The sequence below is a fragment of the Pteropus alecto genome, unplaced genomic scaffold (genome assembly GCF_000325575.1).
Source record: "Pteropus alecto unplaced genomic scaffold, ASM32557v1 scaffold40, whole genome shotgun sequence".
Classification (NCBI taxonomy): Eukaryota; Metazoa; Chordata; class Mammalia; order Chiroptera; family Pteropodidae; genus Pteropus; species Pteropus alecto.
In genome coordinates, this window is record NW_006431919.1 from 20374516 (window position 1) to 20389978 (window position 15463).

Here is a 15463-nt window from a genome sequence, read left to right on the forward strand (position 1 = left end):
GGCGCGCGCCCGGACTCTGTTTCCCATGAGTCTGCACTCCGTCAAGTTAGGGGACGTCTCAGCGGTCCCCTCCTCGCCCAGCGGTCAAGAGGCGCTGTGTCCAGAGGACTCGCCGTCCGGACCCGGGACTCAGATATCCACGTAATTTAAAGAATCATCGGTACTGTCGCCTCTGCACGAGTGTCCTGATTGTGTCCTGGCGCCCTAGTCTTTTTCATACCTTGAGAGCCTAAGGCTTAGAATCCGTAGCCACAGACAACCCTGATAAATAAGGGAAAGCGGCGTATCGTGTTCATTTATGATGGGCAAGACATTTAAGTAAGATCAGTAACCGGTTCTGCGATAACCGAATAAGAGTATTAACCTGATCTACCTTCCTCCCCGCTTGTTGGGAAAAAGAAACCTAGCTATTTCAAACTACTTTTAATTCGTTAGAACTATAGAATCATAAGATACAAAATTGAGAGATGAAAATTATCCATTACTTTACTTCTTGAAGGTGCTGAGTGTAGAAAAAGAATTGTGTATTTCAGTGGAAAACCAAGCAGTTTGCGAACATCCCTCTGTTATTTTTTAATCCAGCCTTTTGTCTTTTGAGCTCTTGCATACCTCTTTGAAAGTTGTAGGTAACGTGCAAATTCTGTTCTGTCTGCTGGTAATTCAGTTGACTCCCCGCCCCCGCCCCCCCCCCCATCACTACCAGCATCACCACTCGGGGGTAAAACGAGTTTTGCCTTCATTCGTTCATGCACATGTTCATTGCAATATTCCTGATCCATAACATGTGCGTTTCTCAATTTCTCTTCTAAACAGGTTATAACAGCTGCTGGCTCCCTCTTGAATTAAATAAAATATTTAGCACGTGTTCATTTTCATGTCTGAGACTCAGGATCTTAAAGTATGTTTTAACGGTTTTGGAGGTCTTCCCAAAGATCCCCAACAGATTTACCTAACAGAGCCAGGGAAACTTCATGTATTGAAAAAAACAAAAAGACATTTAGAAAATTGTGAAACTTTGAACACTGGATATTATACATTAAGAAAGAATGGTATTATGGGTTATCCCCACCTTTTTAAGGACTCCTTATCATTTAAAGATACATACAGGTAAAAAAAAAATTTAAGCCAAGAAAAAGGAGACTCCGTGAAGAAAATATCAGTTTGGAAGTAGCAGATGTCACAGGCAGATGAATAGCTACATGAGGCAAGGACTGGGAGTCACAGATCTTTCCATCACCAGCTCACAGCTCTGAAGCAGCTCCCTTGCTGTATCAGCCTACTCAGCCTTCAGCAGCCTCCAGCCTGTCCCAGTTTCTCAGCTGGTCCATCTCTTTGTCCCGGGACTATCTAGAGCTATACCCACTTCTCAGTGGCCGTGGCTTCCACTTCTCTTCAACTGGACCAATCCCCATCTCAAGCTTCTCAGGACATCTGGGCTGAACCCATGGCTTTCTGCTCCGGTGTTCCAAAACACTCCCAATTCACCCCGTCCTTGGTGGCCTGGCCATTTGTTTTCTTACCTGTTTGTTATTGCTTCATTGTTTGAGTCCATTGTCCTGTTTCTTGTGTGACTCTTAACCCTTTGTTCACTTTAGCTGCTACTCCATCCCCTGCCATCCTGTGAACACCTAGAGTTTGTTATATTCACTTTTCATTTCAATTCCTAGGTGTCTCCTAAGCTGTATGTTTCCAAGCTCCTCCCATAAGACTGTTTCTCCTCTTTGCTTTCTAGTTTCCAGGTCTGCTGAATCTAGTTCCTCTGCGGCCCTTACTCCATGATCTGTGTCACACATCTGAATGCTGTCCATCCCCCAGTTGCTGATGTCTCCATAGCTCTACTGGCCTCGTTGGTTTCACTCTCTGCAGCTGCTCCGTGCACGTCGGATGACCTCATTTTCCAGACCTGCACCCTCGCCCCCAACACACAGACGTTTTATTCTTTGGCTTCTCTTCACTCAGTCACTCACGTGTCTTTAGCTATTTCAATCTCCTCTCACATATCCTAAGCTATTTCAATGGCCTGTGCGCACCCCATTATTTCACTCCTCATTCCCTCAGCTTCTCCTCTCCCCCTTGTCATAGCTCTAGCCTAAAACATTCCTGCACCTGCATCTATTTACCTTTCCTGAGCACCTGAGTTGTGACAGAGCTCCTGACCACGGTCAGTGTGTTGTATAATGAACTTTGGCTGGTCCTTATCCCTAGTTCCTTGGAGGAAGCCCCTAAATCCTCCTGAGTGATAGGAGTGTCTGCTACTTACGCTGAGGCCCTCGGAGCACACCTATGGTTATGCTACAGAGGTGACTGGGGATGGGAGCCAGCATGCCAGACAGACCAACCCTCTGATTTCAGGGTGAGGCTTTGAGCCACGTGATATCAACCCAATCTATGGGGAGGGAGGGGGGCTGGAGATTGAGTTTAATTGCGTGGCTAGTGATTGAAAAAGTCATGCCTACATAATGCAACATCAGTAAAAACTTGTCACCAAAGCTCAAGGAGCTTCTCTGATTGGTGAAACACATCCACGTGCTGCGAAGGTGGTACATCTCGAGAACGTGAAGCTTGGCCTTTCAGACCGTCCCAGAATCCTCTGATGCTCCCGTCTCCCCAGATGCTTTTCTCTACCGACGCAGTGTTCATGTTATCAGCTCCTTCTCCTCCATGCCTATCTTACTTAACGTTTTAGCTTTTCCTATTTTCTCTTTTTTGCCCTGAAATTTCTCCTATACTCTCATTTCTTTTCCATTGTTTCTATTTCACCACATGCTCTAGATTTTCCTTGTACCACATAAGACTGACTTAGAGGTTGTGAAAAGGATTCCCATTAGAGTTAAAATAGTGAGCACTGTGTGTGTTCTCTTGTGCCGTGGGTCTGCTTGTCACAGCCCATTTCCAGGAATGCATGTCCTACGGAGTCACCTTTCCTTTATTTTGAATTTCAAATGACCGTCTAGGTATCCATGGTGTTTCTTCCTTCTTTCTACTTTTCCCATTTTTCTCCCTCAATAGCTTTTCCTTTTGTCCTGCTTTCAGACTCTGGCTGAGGATCTGCCTCGACTTCTATTGCTTTCTCTATGTGAAAAATAATTCAGGATTATTTTTCAGAGTTAAGAGACCTGGTTGAATAATCACAAGCCCAGTAAGCAACATTATCATTTGACAGCGAACGGGCGAGCCAGACTGGCACAACCAAACACATAGCGAAGATGAGACTTTCATCTTTATTGTAGTTCCCCGATTATGCAGTACACTGTCCTCCTTAATAATCTAAAATGACATACAAACATCTCACCCAGGCAAGTTAAAAAATTACAAATGAATTTTCACAATTCAATAATAAAGACAAAATATAGAAATTTATATTTACGAGAATTTGGGAGAACTACTTACCTAGCTATAATTGATATATAAATACAATAGATAAAAACACAAAAACTCTCTTGAAAATGTAAATAAAATTATATTTATATATATATATATATAACAGCTATATTACTCATCACAAAACTGTAGGAACAGCATGTTTTTATATATTTAAAATAAATATATAAATATAAAATATTTTTAAAAAGATAATATGGGCAACATTTTCAAAATAAGCCAATGAAATTTACTGCATATATTAAACTATCTATCACAATCCTATGGCTCTAACTTTAAACTTTTAAAGTAATTTCCTCTTATTCTGAGCCCCTACACTCCACCTAGACTGTGGCAACCAAGTACATAAAAAACAGGACCTCCAGCTTCCAACTCAGGGGAGATGTGAACCAAACCATCTGATATTTTGGGTGGCACCTTAGGAAGGGATGGAGCCTAAAAAAACTCTGGTTTCTTATGTTTTTCCAAGGACTCCTAGAAGTACCCCCAGCTCCTAGGAATATGATGTGATAATTCTATTCAGCTCTTTCTAGAAGATTCTGGGTTCTTCTAGATTATCTGCACAAGAGGCTTCTTTTCCCTTCCTCATGTCTGTCACTGGTGTCTGGATTGACTTCCTGCCGAAAACCCGAATCTCCCCTGGGCTCAGCGATCTATCTAGAAGTAAAAGAAAGATAGAGAATGTCACATTTCAAAGAGGCAGCTCTCTAGGCATAAAGATTATTCATATTCTCAGTCAATTCTAACCTGAGTTTAGATTAATTTATAAATCCAATTTTATCTGTATTCCTCCATTCTCAACCTCAATCCTGAACCATTGTTTTCAAGTGTGATTCTTGAATTTTGATGATCCTGAGTTCAAAAATTACTTAATACCCCTAAATTCAGGCACATCAGTCTGCTTTTTAGCGAGGACTCTGGGTGATTCTGCTCAGGGAGAAGAGCACATAGGGAGAATGCTGCTTTAGACTTACTCACACCTCAGTCTTTTTGTGGTACTTCCAATCTGAACTTCTAACCACACTACAAATATTACTAACATGTCAACATCACAAATCATGAGACCAGAAGCTGGATCCCCAACCCTAACCCTAGATCCTAATGTTTAACCATAAAACCAAGTCCTAAACTTAGCCATTGCTATGGTCTAAATGTTTGTGTCCCCCCAAATTCACATTGAAATCCTAACCCTTAAGGCGAGGGCATTAGGAGGTGGGACATTGAGGACGTGATTACGTCATGGGGTAGAGTCCTTAAGGATGAGATTAGAGTCCTTATAAAAGAGGCCTTGGAGAGACCCCTCGCTCCTTCCACCATGTGCAGACCCATGTGCAGACCCATGTGCAGCTGGCAACACAGAAGAGGGTTTTCACCAGAGCCCACCAATGCTGGTACCTGATTTCAGAATTCCAGCATCCAGAACTATGAGAAATACATGTCTGTTGTTTATAAGCCACCCAGTCTGTGATGTTCTATTATAGAGGTGCAAACGGACTAAGATAGCAAATTCACAAGCTTTAAACCAAGTCTTTGCTTAATCCTCTGCCCAAACCCAAAACTCTAATGTGTTGATCATAATAAACCAGCTGAGGCTGGTATTTCTGAACCTTCACTCTTTCTGACAAACTTTCTTGAACATAAACTTGAGGTGGGAAGGCATAATTGTGTATGAGGAGAGACTGGTCCAGATCTGGTGAGTCAGGGGACATGAAGAACACTCTGGTAATTTGGCCATAAGCAATTTGTTTAAAAGTAAATTTGGATGAAATATAGCTAGTCATAAGTTATCTTTTATTATTAAGTATATTGACTGTTCCAACTAATATCCTACTGTTAGATATTTACTTTGTTATAGATAAATCCATATAGTTGGTATTCCTGAGGGATGAAAAGGCCAAAATGAATGAACAAGAGAAAGCCAAAACACAAGATATGGAAAAAATTGGAAACTTATTCACTTTTCACAAAAATCGACATTTCACCAAAGCTATTATTTGGAACGAAATGCTTTGGATGAAATGATTTCAGCCAGATCTTGAGGCCTGGCACCCACATGTTCCACCAAGGTTGTGCCTGTGTGTGGTTGTCAGTTCGCAGCTGGGAGCCGAGCCAGGCCTGGCTGTGCGCCCGGCGGGTCTGCTGCACAGTGTGTGGAAGGGCGACGTGGGTAGGGGAGTGATGAGCATGGTCCAGCAACTGGGTCTCTCAGATTTCATAAATAGACAACAAATCATTCCATCTGTACCCAGGAGGACACGGACCTACCTTCCTCAGGCCAGTGACCTCAGGCCTCCGTACTCTTGGGAATGAAGGCGCGATCTCGTGCCCACACCCAGAGCTCTGGATGAAAAGCCTGGATCTGGAATGACAAACAGCCCCCTGGGAAGATGATGACCCTCCAGGTGGGACCCTTCTCTCCCCTTGTCCAGCCCCTAATTCTTTCTGGTCCCCAAATCCCAACTCTGATCCCCCATGATCCCTTCTCTCTCTAGTCGAGTCCGCTCCCCGAATCCCCACAGCCCACTCACCTCTTCGCACTCTTCCTGGGAGACCCTCGTCTTCCAACCCATGGAACGGACGAACTGGAATCGCAGTTTGTGGAACAAGGGACGCTGAGAACGGTTCTTCCCAAAGAGGAAGGAAAAGATAGCCTGTTTGGGGGCCTGGTTGTCCTCTTCCATATCGCTGGCCAGGTAGCTGGGGAAAGACATTAGGTTGCAGGTCAAGAGCAGAACAGGAAGGACCACCGCCTGAGGTCAGCTTCCCAGCAAGGACACAGGCTGATTGTCTTCACGTAGGACCTACAGGTGTCACAGAGGGCCACCCAATCATCAAGAAGCCACTGATGGGCAGGGACCTAAAGGGTGCTTCTCATACCGTGATGATGAAGACAAAATTTGACAAGGAAGCCCGAGGGCCTATCCTGCCGTCCACAGGCAACACGGTTCCCATCACAATTTTCCCTTCCCTGTCCTCAGCCACCTCCCCTTCAACCTGGTGTGTGTGCACACACCTGACCCATAGAGTGTAAGTGCCTCTACTACTCCTGGGGGCAGGGCACTGAGCATCAAGAATCGAGGACTTTGTGGACTTTACAAAATGGATTCCATGGGCACCATGACAGTAATGTCACCTGGCACATAAGAGTGTGACTTGATGCCCAAAACCACAGAAACATCAGCATGACTGTCTTGGATAAGCCCTCACCTGCAGGGGCTGATGAGCATGAGGCTCTCACCTTGTAAGGTCCAGACAATGCTCGAGCCTAACTCGAGAGCATCACAGACAGAGAGCCGAGAGCCCAAGACTCTGACCTTCCGACCCCTTGTAGCCACTGGCTTGGGAGTGACATGCAGCTTTCTGCGTCGCCAGTCGCCAGAGCTGCCTTTGGAGACCCTACAGACTTTCATCCCTTCGCTCTGTAAGACTCTGTGCTTCCCCACTCTGTGTCGTGTGTTCACCTGTGTGGGCACCTATCGGTTTATCTGAGAAGGTTCCACTCCATGAACCTGGCCTTGGAGAAAGACACAGATGCATTCAAGGGCGTGACTTTGGTAGCTGCTTTCTTTTGCTTGAGACAGGCTGGGACCAACTCTGGTCTATTTCTGTATTCATAGCTTTCCTACCAAACGACTAAGATAGGACTTGGCTCATGTTGGTGTATTAATTCAACGGAACGTCTCGAATCTCTCTTCCCATCACCTCAAGTCTGCTGGCACGTGAGATGTGCTTTATAAGGTTTTGTGAAATGAATGAATGAATGCTTTGTCTCATGGTCAAATGTAAAACCGATTATCTCATAGACTCAGTATCTCATAGACTCAGTGTCTCATGGTCAAATGTAAAACCGATTATCTCATAGACTCAGTATCTCATAGACTCAGTGTCTCATGGTCAAATGTAAAACCGATTATCTCATAGACGCAGTATAACTTAAACATGTGCAAAATAAAAGGAATTACGCTGAGTGTTTTAAGAATGCATTGACATTTTGACAAGACCTGTCTTCGACAGGTGTCTAGTATAATGGGATCGGGAAGGGGGAGATAAGAAATAACTATAACGCAAAGTATCACGTTATAATAGAATTTAATTAAAGTGCTCTGGGATATCGTAGTAGAAAGGTCAGAGGAGGCAGCATGAAGATTTGGTGTTTGAACTGACTTTAAGTACAGGTCATTTCTTCAGGTACTTATGTGGACGTGAAAAAGTACGTAGACAGAAAACAATATAAAAACAGAGGGAAGGGCACCTGCAACTAAGGTAAAATAACATTATGTGTCGACTCTAATTGAAATAATACCCAGAGGGGCGGGTATTTTGGAAGAGCAGCGAAACAGAGGAGTGAATCCTCAGGATGGCATGCGGTTGGAAGGGGGCTGTAGGGAGGGCTGAATTCAGACCGAGAACATAATTAGTCAATGAGCTTGCTGAGGACGGTTGTGAAGTGGTTAGATCTGTTTTGGAAGGATTTTCAGAGACTTGTAAGAAACATCCCTGGGGAGCGTCTGTGCTATGTAATGGGGGCCTGGACAGAGGAAGAAGGCAATTATACTTGGGATTGATATGGAACAGAGAGGGACAGAGGAATTAGAAATGGTTGGTCTCAAACCTATTTGCTGGGAGGTACGGTGGTGTCAACTTTTTCTTTCGGAGGGTTTTATGGTGTTTTTTGTGTGTTTGTTTGTTCTATTCAGTCTTTTAACTGATATTAAGAATGTTGACTTTTAGAAAGAACAGTATAAAAAACTCTATACTATAATCTTATTTTTATACCCAGAATAAACAGTTATAAATAGTTAAAAATAGATGAAGGGTCCTACTCCCACTTCTCTCCTCCCATGCCCGGGGTACGGATATTGGCTGATGGGATCAAGCAGGATACTCACAGGGCCAGGAAGAAATGAATTCGCTGGTACTGCCAGGAGAAGAGGCCCGCACGGCTAAAGTAAGCTATGACCATAGACAGGAGGTACTGATGGAAAGAGTAAAAACACTGTAGAGAGAGGTCACATCGTGGAAGAGGAAGGACGGTGCGATAAGGAAGGAACGGGAGGCTGGGGCAGGTGTCGCTAGGAGAAGAGCCCCCGGTGCAGGGTGAGCCTGCCTAGTTGGGAAGTGAGAGGGGCCATCAGAAGGTTGGTCACAAAGCCCAGAAGTCAAGGGAGGACTTCGTGATGCTCTCATGACGGCAAGCTCTGATGGCTTGAGAGCGTCTTTGATAAGCTGGAGCAAAGGGGACTCCCTGAGAGCTGAGAAGAGAGGGGGTATAATGTGCCAACCACCAAAGGGGCAAGCCTGGAGCTCAGATCCCAAAGGAGGCGGGACAGAGGCGGGGCTGCCCATCGCACTGCGAGAAACCACTAGGCCCTCCCAAAGGGAAGTGGTGACCAGGCTTCCGGTCCAAGAGAGAATAGAACTGTGGGTTCAGGAAGCTCTCCCCCGCCGCAGGACAGACGGTGGCAGGAACACATCTTACCTTGTCAGATACCTTCAGATTTTTGTCCCAGGCCAGGAACCTTTTAATGACAGGATCCTCTGCGAAAAGAGGGCACATGTTAGACTAACGACCGAAACAGGGTTGCTATGGGAGTGTTCCAGAGCAAGGAGGAGAACCACGCCTCTCCTGGGGAAGGTTCAGGATTGTGGCGAAGGGTGAGGCGAATAGGAAGAGGGTAAAGGGGTCATTCACGGGGCAGGGAAGCAGTGGTGACCCCCGCACTCTGTCTGGGTGACTGAGCAAGAAGGAGGGTGTCAGTAACATAGCCACATACTTCAGATCTTAAATAATCTTAAGTAGATGCTCCCTCCCCCTGCATGTGTGTATACTGCAGAGACCACAGCCATTCATTCTCTTAGTCGACAGTGACATCAGGGTGCGAAGACAGCCTTATTATCCCCCTTACACAGATAAGGTATTTAGATTCAAAACACCAGGCAGAGCTAAGAAGTCTCTGACGGTGCAGTTGAAACCAAGCGTTCTGGTCCCCAGCGCAGACCCTTTTCAAGTCCAGCCTAATCCTCCGCCATTTCCAAGTGCCCAGGAGCGGTCAGTACAGAGTCCTCCGAGGACAGAGAGCTAGGTCACAGGGAATTCTCTTCCACTGGAAAAGTGTAATCACTGGAAGTTTCTTCTTTTTTCAAAAGAAGAATGGGATTGGAGGGTCCTCCCCAGGGCCCCTTCCTACCGAGCAGCCTGCTGAAGACCTCGTGGTGCTCAGGGAGCACTGCAGACACCCGCCGCCTCTTCAACTTCATCTTGAGGCCACACAGCGTCTCCACGGCCCAGACGTCCTCAGCCTCAGGGGCGGTCCCCTCTTCCTCTACTGACCACGCCCTCTTCCCCTTCCGGACAAGGGACTGAGGGGACAGGCTGGAATCTACCCCGGAAGGAGGTGGGGCGAGTGAAGAAACCAGGCTACCACATAAAGCTTTTATATTTGGAATCCAGCTACTCAAACTCCGCCCCCACCTAACCCCCAAACACGAACCCCTCCATCCTCTCCAGTCTCATAGGCCACTGGCTCTCTCCCAAGCTAGCTTTCCGTCATTCTCCTTTGGTGGCATCCATCTGCCCCCCTCGCCCACCCATCTCGCTGTTGTTCCATGTCCCTGTCCTCAAAACTCATCCTCGTTAGAAATCATTTCTCCCATTGGAGGAGAAAAAAAGGAACCCTCCGCCGTGCCCTCCTCCCTTCTCTCATCCTCGGATCTCGTCTCCTAACTCTCCTTCGTTCCTCCCCAGTTTCCTTCCATGGGGACGTCCTTGTCCCCAGCACCTGTACTCTCCTCCTCCAAGCCCTGGCTTTCTGAATCGCTTTCTTTCGCACACTCCCGACTCAGGTACTCCTCGCTGACTTCCATACCCCGTCCTCCTTACTGGTCAACCCTCTCACATCCCTTCTCCCTCATCTCCTACCTGTTGGTCCCGGGGTTTCTTCATCCAGTATCACCTCCAGGGAGCATCCTGAGGAGCTAGGCTGGGAGCTGTGGTCCTCGCACCGGATATCGGGTTGACAACCGGCCATGAGCGCTCTCAAACGCTTCTGTTTCACAAAAGCGAGACTCTGATCTTTCTAAATGCCTCTGGATTCTGGCTGAACACAAGTCCGTTATCCCTCCTCCAAGCTGAGCAGGAGCTAGGAGCAGAGAAAGCTCTGATAAGATGCTGTTGTCCACCTCCACTGCCGAGCACCAGAGAGTTTGGGCCTTCCAATCAGGAAAGTCGGAAGCCTCCGATGTCATCGGTCATTCCAACCTGGCAACGAGTTTGAAGGAAAACACACGTAACTGCCATGTGTGCACTTCTGGAGACCAGGGGCAAACGATGCCTCCTGCCATGGACGCACCAACCTCTGCCCAGCCTCCCAAACGATCTTCAGTGTGTCAGCATCACGCTTGACCCTCTCCCCGGCAGAGGCGGTGTTCTCTCCACTCTAACCCTGAAATACATCGGGCTCTCTCCTTCCCCATTCCTATTTCAGAGCGCAGTCTGTTGGGAGAGGGAGGAAAATGACAAGGAAATTTAGGGCAAGCAGAAATGGTAAGACTTCACAAGAATGAGATAAGTATGTAAAACAGATCCCAGGTACATTGACTTATCAAATTCAAAGTTACTTTAAAACACTCGATTTGACAAAGTTCAATGTTACAAACAAACACTACATCCAGGATTCTGTGCAAGGCATCTTTGAGTCCAAGAAATGTGAGAACCTAAAATCCTAGAAAACTATGCATGCGTTCACACACACTTCAGACAGTGTGTACAATTTCAAGAGAGTCTGTGGGTCAACCAAAGCCTAGCAAGCAAGAAACTCTAGTCTACATATCAAGCTTTCAGCCTGTGTATCACTCTTGGTCCAGAAATCTCACCGCCACTTGCGTATCCTATGAATAAAATATCACATGCAAAAAAGATTAATTAGAAAAATCTCCAGTTCAAGACAGAATGTGATATTCCCCATGAAGGTGGGGAGCACGTGGGGGCAAGATGCAGAAAAGAGATCAACCAACTCGGTGCCCTGCAGTGCTGGGGGACGCTTCTTCTGCATTGTCTACCTCATACCTCTGCCTTTCACCTGACATCTGAATTTTCCTTTTTTTTTTCATTGTGGTAAAGTAACATAAAATTTACCATTTTAGCCATTTTAAAGTGTCCAGTGGCATTAAACACATTCACATTGTCGTGCGTTGATGCCCACTGTCCATCCACAGAACATTTTCTTGTCCCCAATTGGAACTCTGTCCCCATTAAACAACAACGCCTCGCCCTGATCCCCCAGCCCTTGGCACTTGCCTTTCTACTTTCTGTCCCTACAAATTCGATTGCTCTAGGTATCTCATACAAGTAGGATCTTACGGTATTATTTTTCATTCATTTCTGGCTTATTTAGCATAATATCTTCAGATTAATCCACGTCGTATGAGTCAGAATTAATTTTTAAGTATGAATAATATCATACACACATATAAATACATATGTCTGTGTGTATATGTATACATACATATACGTATATACATCACATTTTGTTTTGCCATCCATCCACTGATGGATGCTTGGGTTGTTTCCACATTTTGGCTCTGAGTCTTGCTTTTGATCCATTGTTTGAATATTGATGGGAAATTCATTATGTGCTCCAAATTTTATTTTGTATTTTGATCACTTATATGTATCTAATCAGCTCCTATCAAGCATACATAGTCAAGTTAATTTCATCCTCAAAACATTAGAAATAGAATTACCCTATGATGCAGGAATCCCACTTCTGGGGATATACCCTAAGGAAATGAAAACAGGATACTGAAGATGTCTACACGCCCATGTTTGTTGCAACATTATTCACAACAGCTCAGATATGGAAACAACCTCAGTGTCCTCAATGGATAATTAGATATAGAAGGTGTGATTGTTATACATATGTATATATGCACACATATCTCTCTACATATACAGATATAATGAAATATTATTCAGCCATGAGAAAGAAGGAAATCCTTCCATTTGTGACAACATAGAGGGATTGTGAGGGCATTATGCTATAATTATGAAATAAACCAGACAAAGACAAATCCTGTGTGGTATCACTAATATGTGTAATCTAAAAAAATTAAAAAGTCAAACTCATAGAAACAGAAAGTAGAAAAGAGGCTGCCAGGGGCTGGGGGTGGGTGAATAGATAGAGGCTGGTGAAGGATACAAACTTTCAGTTATAAGATGAATAAGGTCCAAGGAGCTAACACATGACACGGTGACAATGATTGATAACACTGACTTGTATAATTGAAATTTGCTAAGAGAGTAGAACATATATGTTCTCACACACACACACACACACACAAAAGGTAAACATGTAAGGCGATGCATATGTTAATTAACTAGTTGGGGAGAATCTTTTCACAATATATACATATATCAAATTACCACAATGTACACTTTAAATGTCTTACAATTTTATACATCAATTATATCTCAAAGAAGCTGAAATTTTAAAAAATCAGTTCATCCGAGGTGCAGGGACTCACTGTCTCCTTTGCAGTTGCTGACCTTCTGAGCTGGACGAGGCCTCGAGACAATGCACAAGCTTGGGCGTTCCTCCTTGCTTTCCACGGCCCAGGTCCTGCCAGTAGCCCCGCTGATGGAGATGGCACTGCAGCCTGAGGATGCGTGTCCCATCGCCACACATGTTCATGCGTTAGGAAGCAACTTTGAGTCTGAGGAGCCTGATTTACAAATCTTGAAGATAGGTGCCAGATATCTTAATAAAATTGACGCATTAAAGAGAAAAAATAAACAGGAGAAAACACAGGCAACTGTTTAGAAAATTAAGGGTGGGAAAGGCTTCTTCATGGAGAATATAAAAGCAAATTAAAAGTCTGAAGAGAAAGTAAAAGATTTGAAGGAAAAAATAAAAAATGTCTAGATGACAGGAAAAAGTAAAACAAAAATTAAGTTAGAAAGATAGATGACAAATTAGGGAAAATATTTGTATTTTCTACAAATACAAAAAGAGAAAGCTTTATATTCTAGATTGTGACACTTGGAGAGATCTTAATGGAGCCACAGTAAAAGGACTTCTGCTCTTCTGGCCAGGATGGAATCACAGGGTCCAAATTTACCCTCCCAGCTCGAACATGTTTTGAAAAAGGGGGCAATACATTTAGCCATTTCTCTAGAGAGAGATGTGAACCCAGAGAGAGGCCAGGCCAGAGTACATGGCAGGAGATCTGGGGGAGCCTAGCATGTCTCTGAGCTGAAGGGACAGAGTTGAGTGTTGAGGGGGGCATGGCAGCTGGAGTTTGCAGGGCAGAAAACCAGAGAGGAATGAGGTCTAGAGGGCCCCGCCAAATCTTCTGCTGAGTGTTGGTCATTGCACATGGTGAGGTGAGAACTGGAGGCCAGGGACCCAGGCTGATGGGCTCATCCTCACCATCAGGCTCAGCACAGCTCAGCACAGCTCCCAGCCTTTACCCGGTGGAAATGGAAAAGACCATAGAGAACGTGTCCTGGAGTTTTCCTGGCTCAGGCCCAGAAATGTGGTCACTGTCACTGGCAATCTAGCATTCCATGGATGAGAATTCAGGCACAAGCTACACTTAATAGCAGTAAGAGCTGAAAAAAGACCATTCTTAGTGATACAGCCGCTTCCAAGAACAACTCTGGAAAAGCACTGGTTTTGTGCAGAATTAGTTTAAAGCCTCAGGTTAGTTGGGCAAACCAGGAATGCGTTATATGTCCATTCATTTCGATGAATCAGCCCAGTACTTACTATTCCCTTTTTAAGAGCATTTCCTTGAGAATACTTGTGATAGAAATACTTTCTGTCCCTTTCAGACGTTTCTAAATCTTTTTAGAAGCTAAATAAATTTCTTGTGAGCATTACAACCCAGGATTTTTTTTTTTTTTTTAGAGCCAGACAGCTATCTCTTTGAAATGTAAACCTCAAGGAAGATAATTTCCCTATCTCTGTCACAATGGGAGTTTAGGCTAGGCGCTAAAGCACCTTGCTCTGAGCGGTCATTCAGATGAGAACTTTCCTTTTTCTTTTGGATAATGGCAATTAATTAGCACAGATGGCCACTCAAATTACCAAGTGAATTTATGATGAACTATGAAAAAACTTATAGCAAATGGTGCTATCCAGTCATTTCACATGAGAGGAATTACTGTTTAACTTCAGATATGTCTGTGATGATTGTATCTGCTGAGCTATATAAAAAGATGAGGTTCATTTCTCTCTTGGCATTCTCATTAGTGGTTCCTTCACTTGTGAGCACCACAGTCTGGCTTGATGGTTATTTAACAAACAACAAAACTGTTTCTTTATTTCTACATTTATGGAAGTGATTTTCTGGGATGGCGGGATATTTTAATTTCCACCATCTCTTAAGAAACAATTGACCAAAAACGAGATTGTATTATTTCACTATAGTGTTAATTACTGCCTTCATGATCCCATTTTTGAAAAATGACATTTTTGTCTAATAAAAACATAGTCCTCCTTGAGAGGTAAGATCCTGGGTATCTGTTTTTTCAGTTTGTGAGTATTGTCTGATTTTTTACAGTTTTTATGTATTAGTTGTGTCATCTAGGAGGGCTACAACTTCTATTACCTCTTCTTTTCTTGGAGAAAGCATATGCCCATGGGTAATACTGTTTTATGTCATAGGTGGCCATTTGTTGTATCCTGGTATTTCAGCGACACTTCTAGATTTTCAGTTAAGTGAACATGATGCATACTTCTCCCTTCCGCTCTCCTGGTTGTGGGGGAATTTTGGTTCTAACGCGCAAGGTGTCAGAGCAAGGAAAGGACCAGGACTCCAGGACGCTGTCACACGGGTGACACCTTTCCTTGGTCCTCAACAAGAATGAAGACAAATGGCAAACGTGAGGCCCGGGTCCGGGCGGCGAGTCCTCTCCACACAGCGCCTCTTGACCGCTGGGCGAAGAGGGGACCGCTGAGACGTCCCCTAACTTGACGGAGTGCAGACTCATGGGAAACAGAGTCCGGGCGCGCGCCCCCCGACCCCGGCGGCCCCGCAGGCGGACTTCCGGCGGCGCCTCGCGCATGTGCGCCGCGTCCTG

At 44.8% G+C, this 15463-nt stretch overlaps 1 protein-coding gene across 1 annotated transcript; it reads right to left on the reverse strand.

Annotated features, from left to right (window-relative positions):
• Positions 1 to 5645: 5645 nt before the first annotated feature.
• LOC102898646 (speedy protein E4-like) lies at positions 5646 to 10409 on the reverse strand. Its single transcript, XM_025043171.1, has 6 exons — positions 10301 to 10409; positions 9570 to 9761; positions 8861 to 8919; positions 8271 to 8356; positions 5910 to 6078; positions 5646 to 5740 (listed from the first exon to the last, which is right to left on the reverse strand). The coding sequence occupies exons 1-6, from the start codon at positions 10407 to 10409 to the stop codon at positions 5666 to 5668; spliced, it is 690 nt and encodes a 229-aa protein (XP_024898939.1). The 3' UTR covers positions 5646 to 5665.
• Between the last annotated feature and the right edge of the window lie 5054 nt (positions 10410 to 15463).

Coding starts and splice junctions, on each gene's coding strand:
- LOC102898646 (XM_025043171.1), bottom strand. CDS start 10,409: ATGGCCGGTTGTCAACCCGATATCCGGTGCGAGGACCACAGCTCCCAG. Junction 8,357..8,860: donor ATCTGAAGGTATCTGACAAG/GTAAGATGTGTT, acceptor TCTTTCCATCAG/TACCTCCTGTCTATGGTCAT. Junction 5,741..5,909: donor CCCAGGAAGAGTGCGAAGAG/GTGAGTGGGCTG, acceptor TTGTCATTCCAG/ATCCAGGCTTTTCATCCAGA.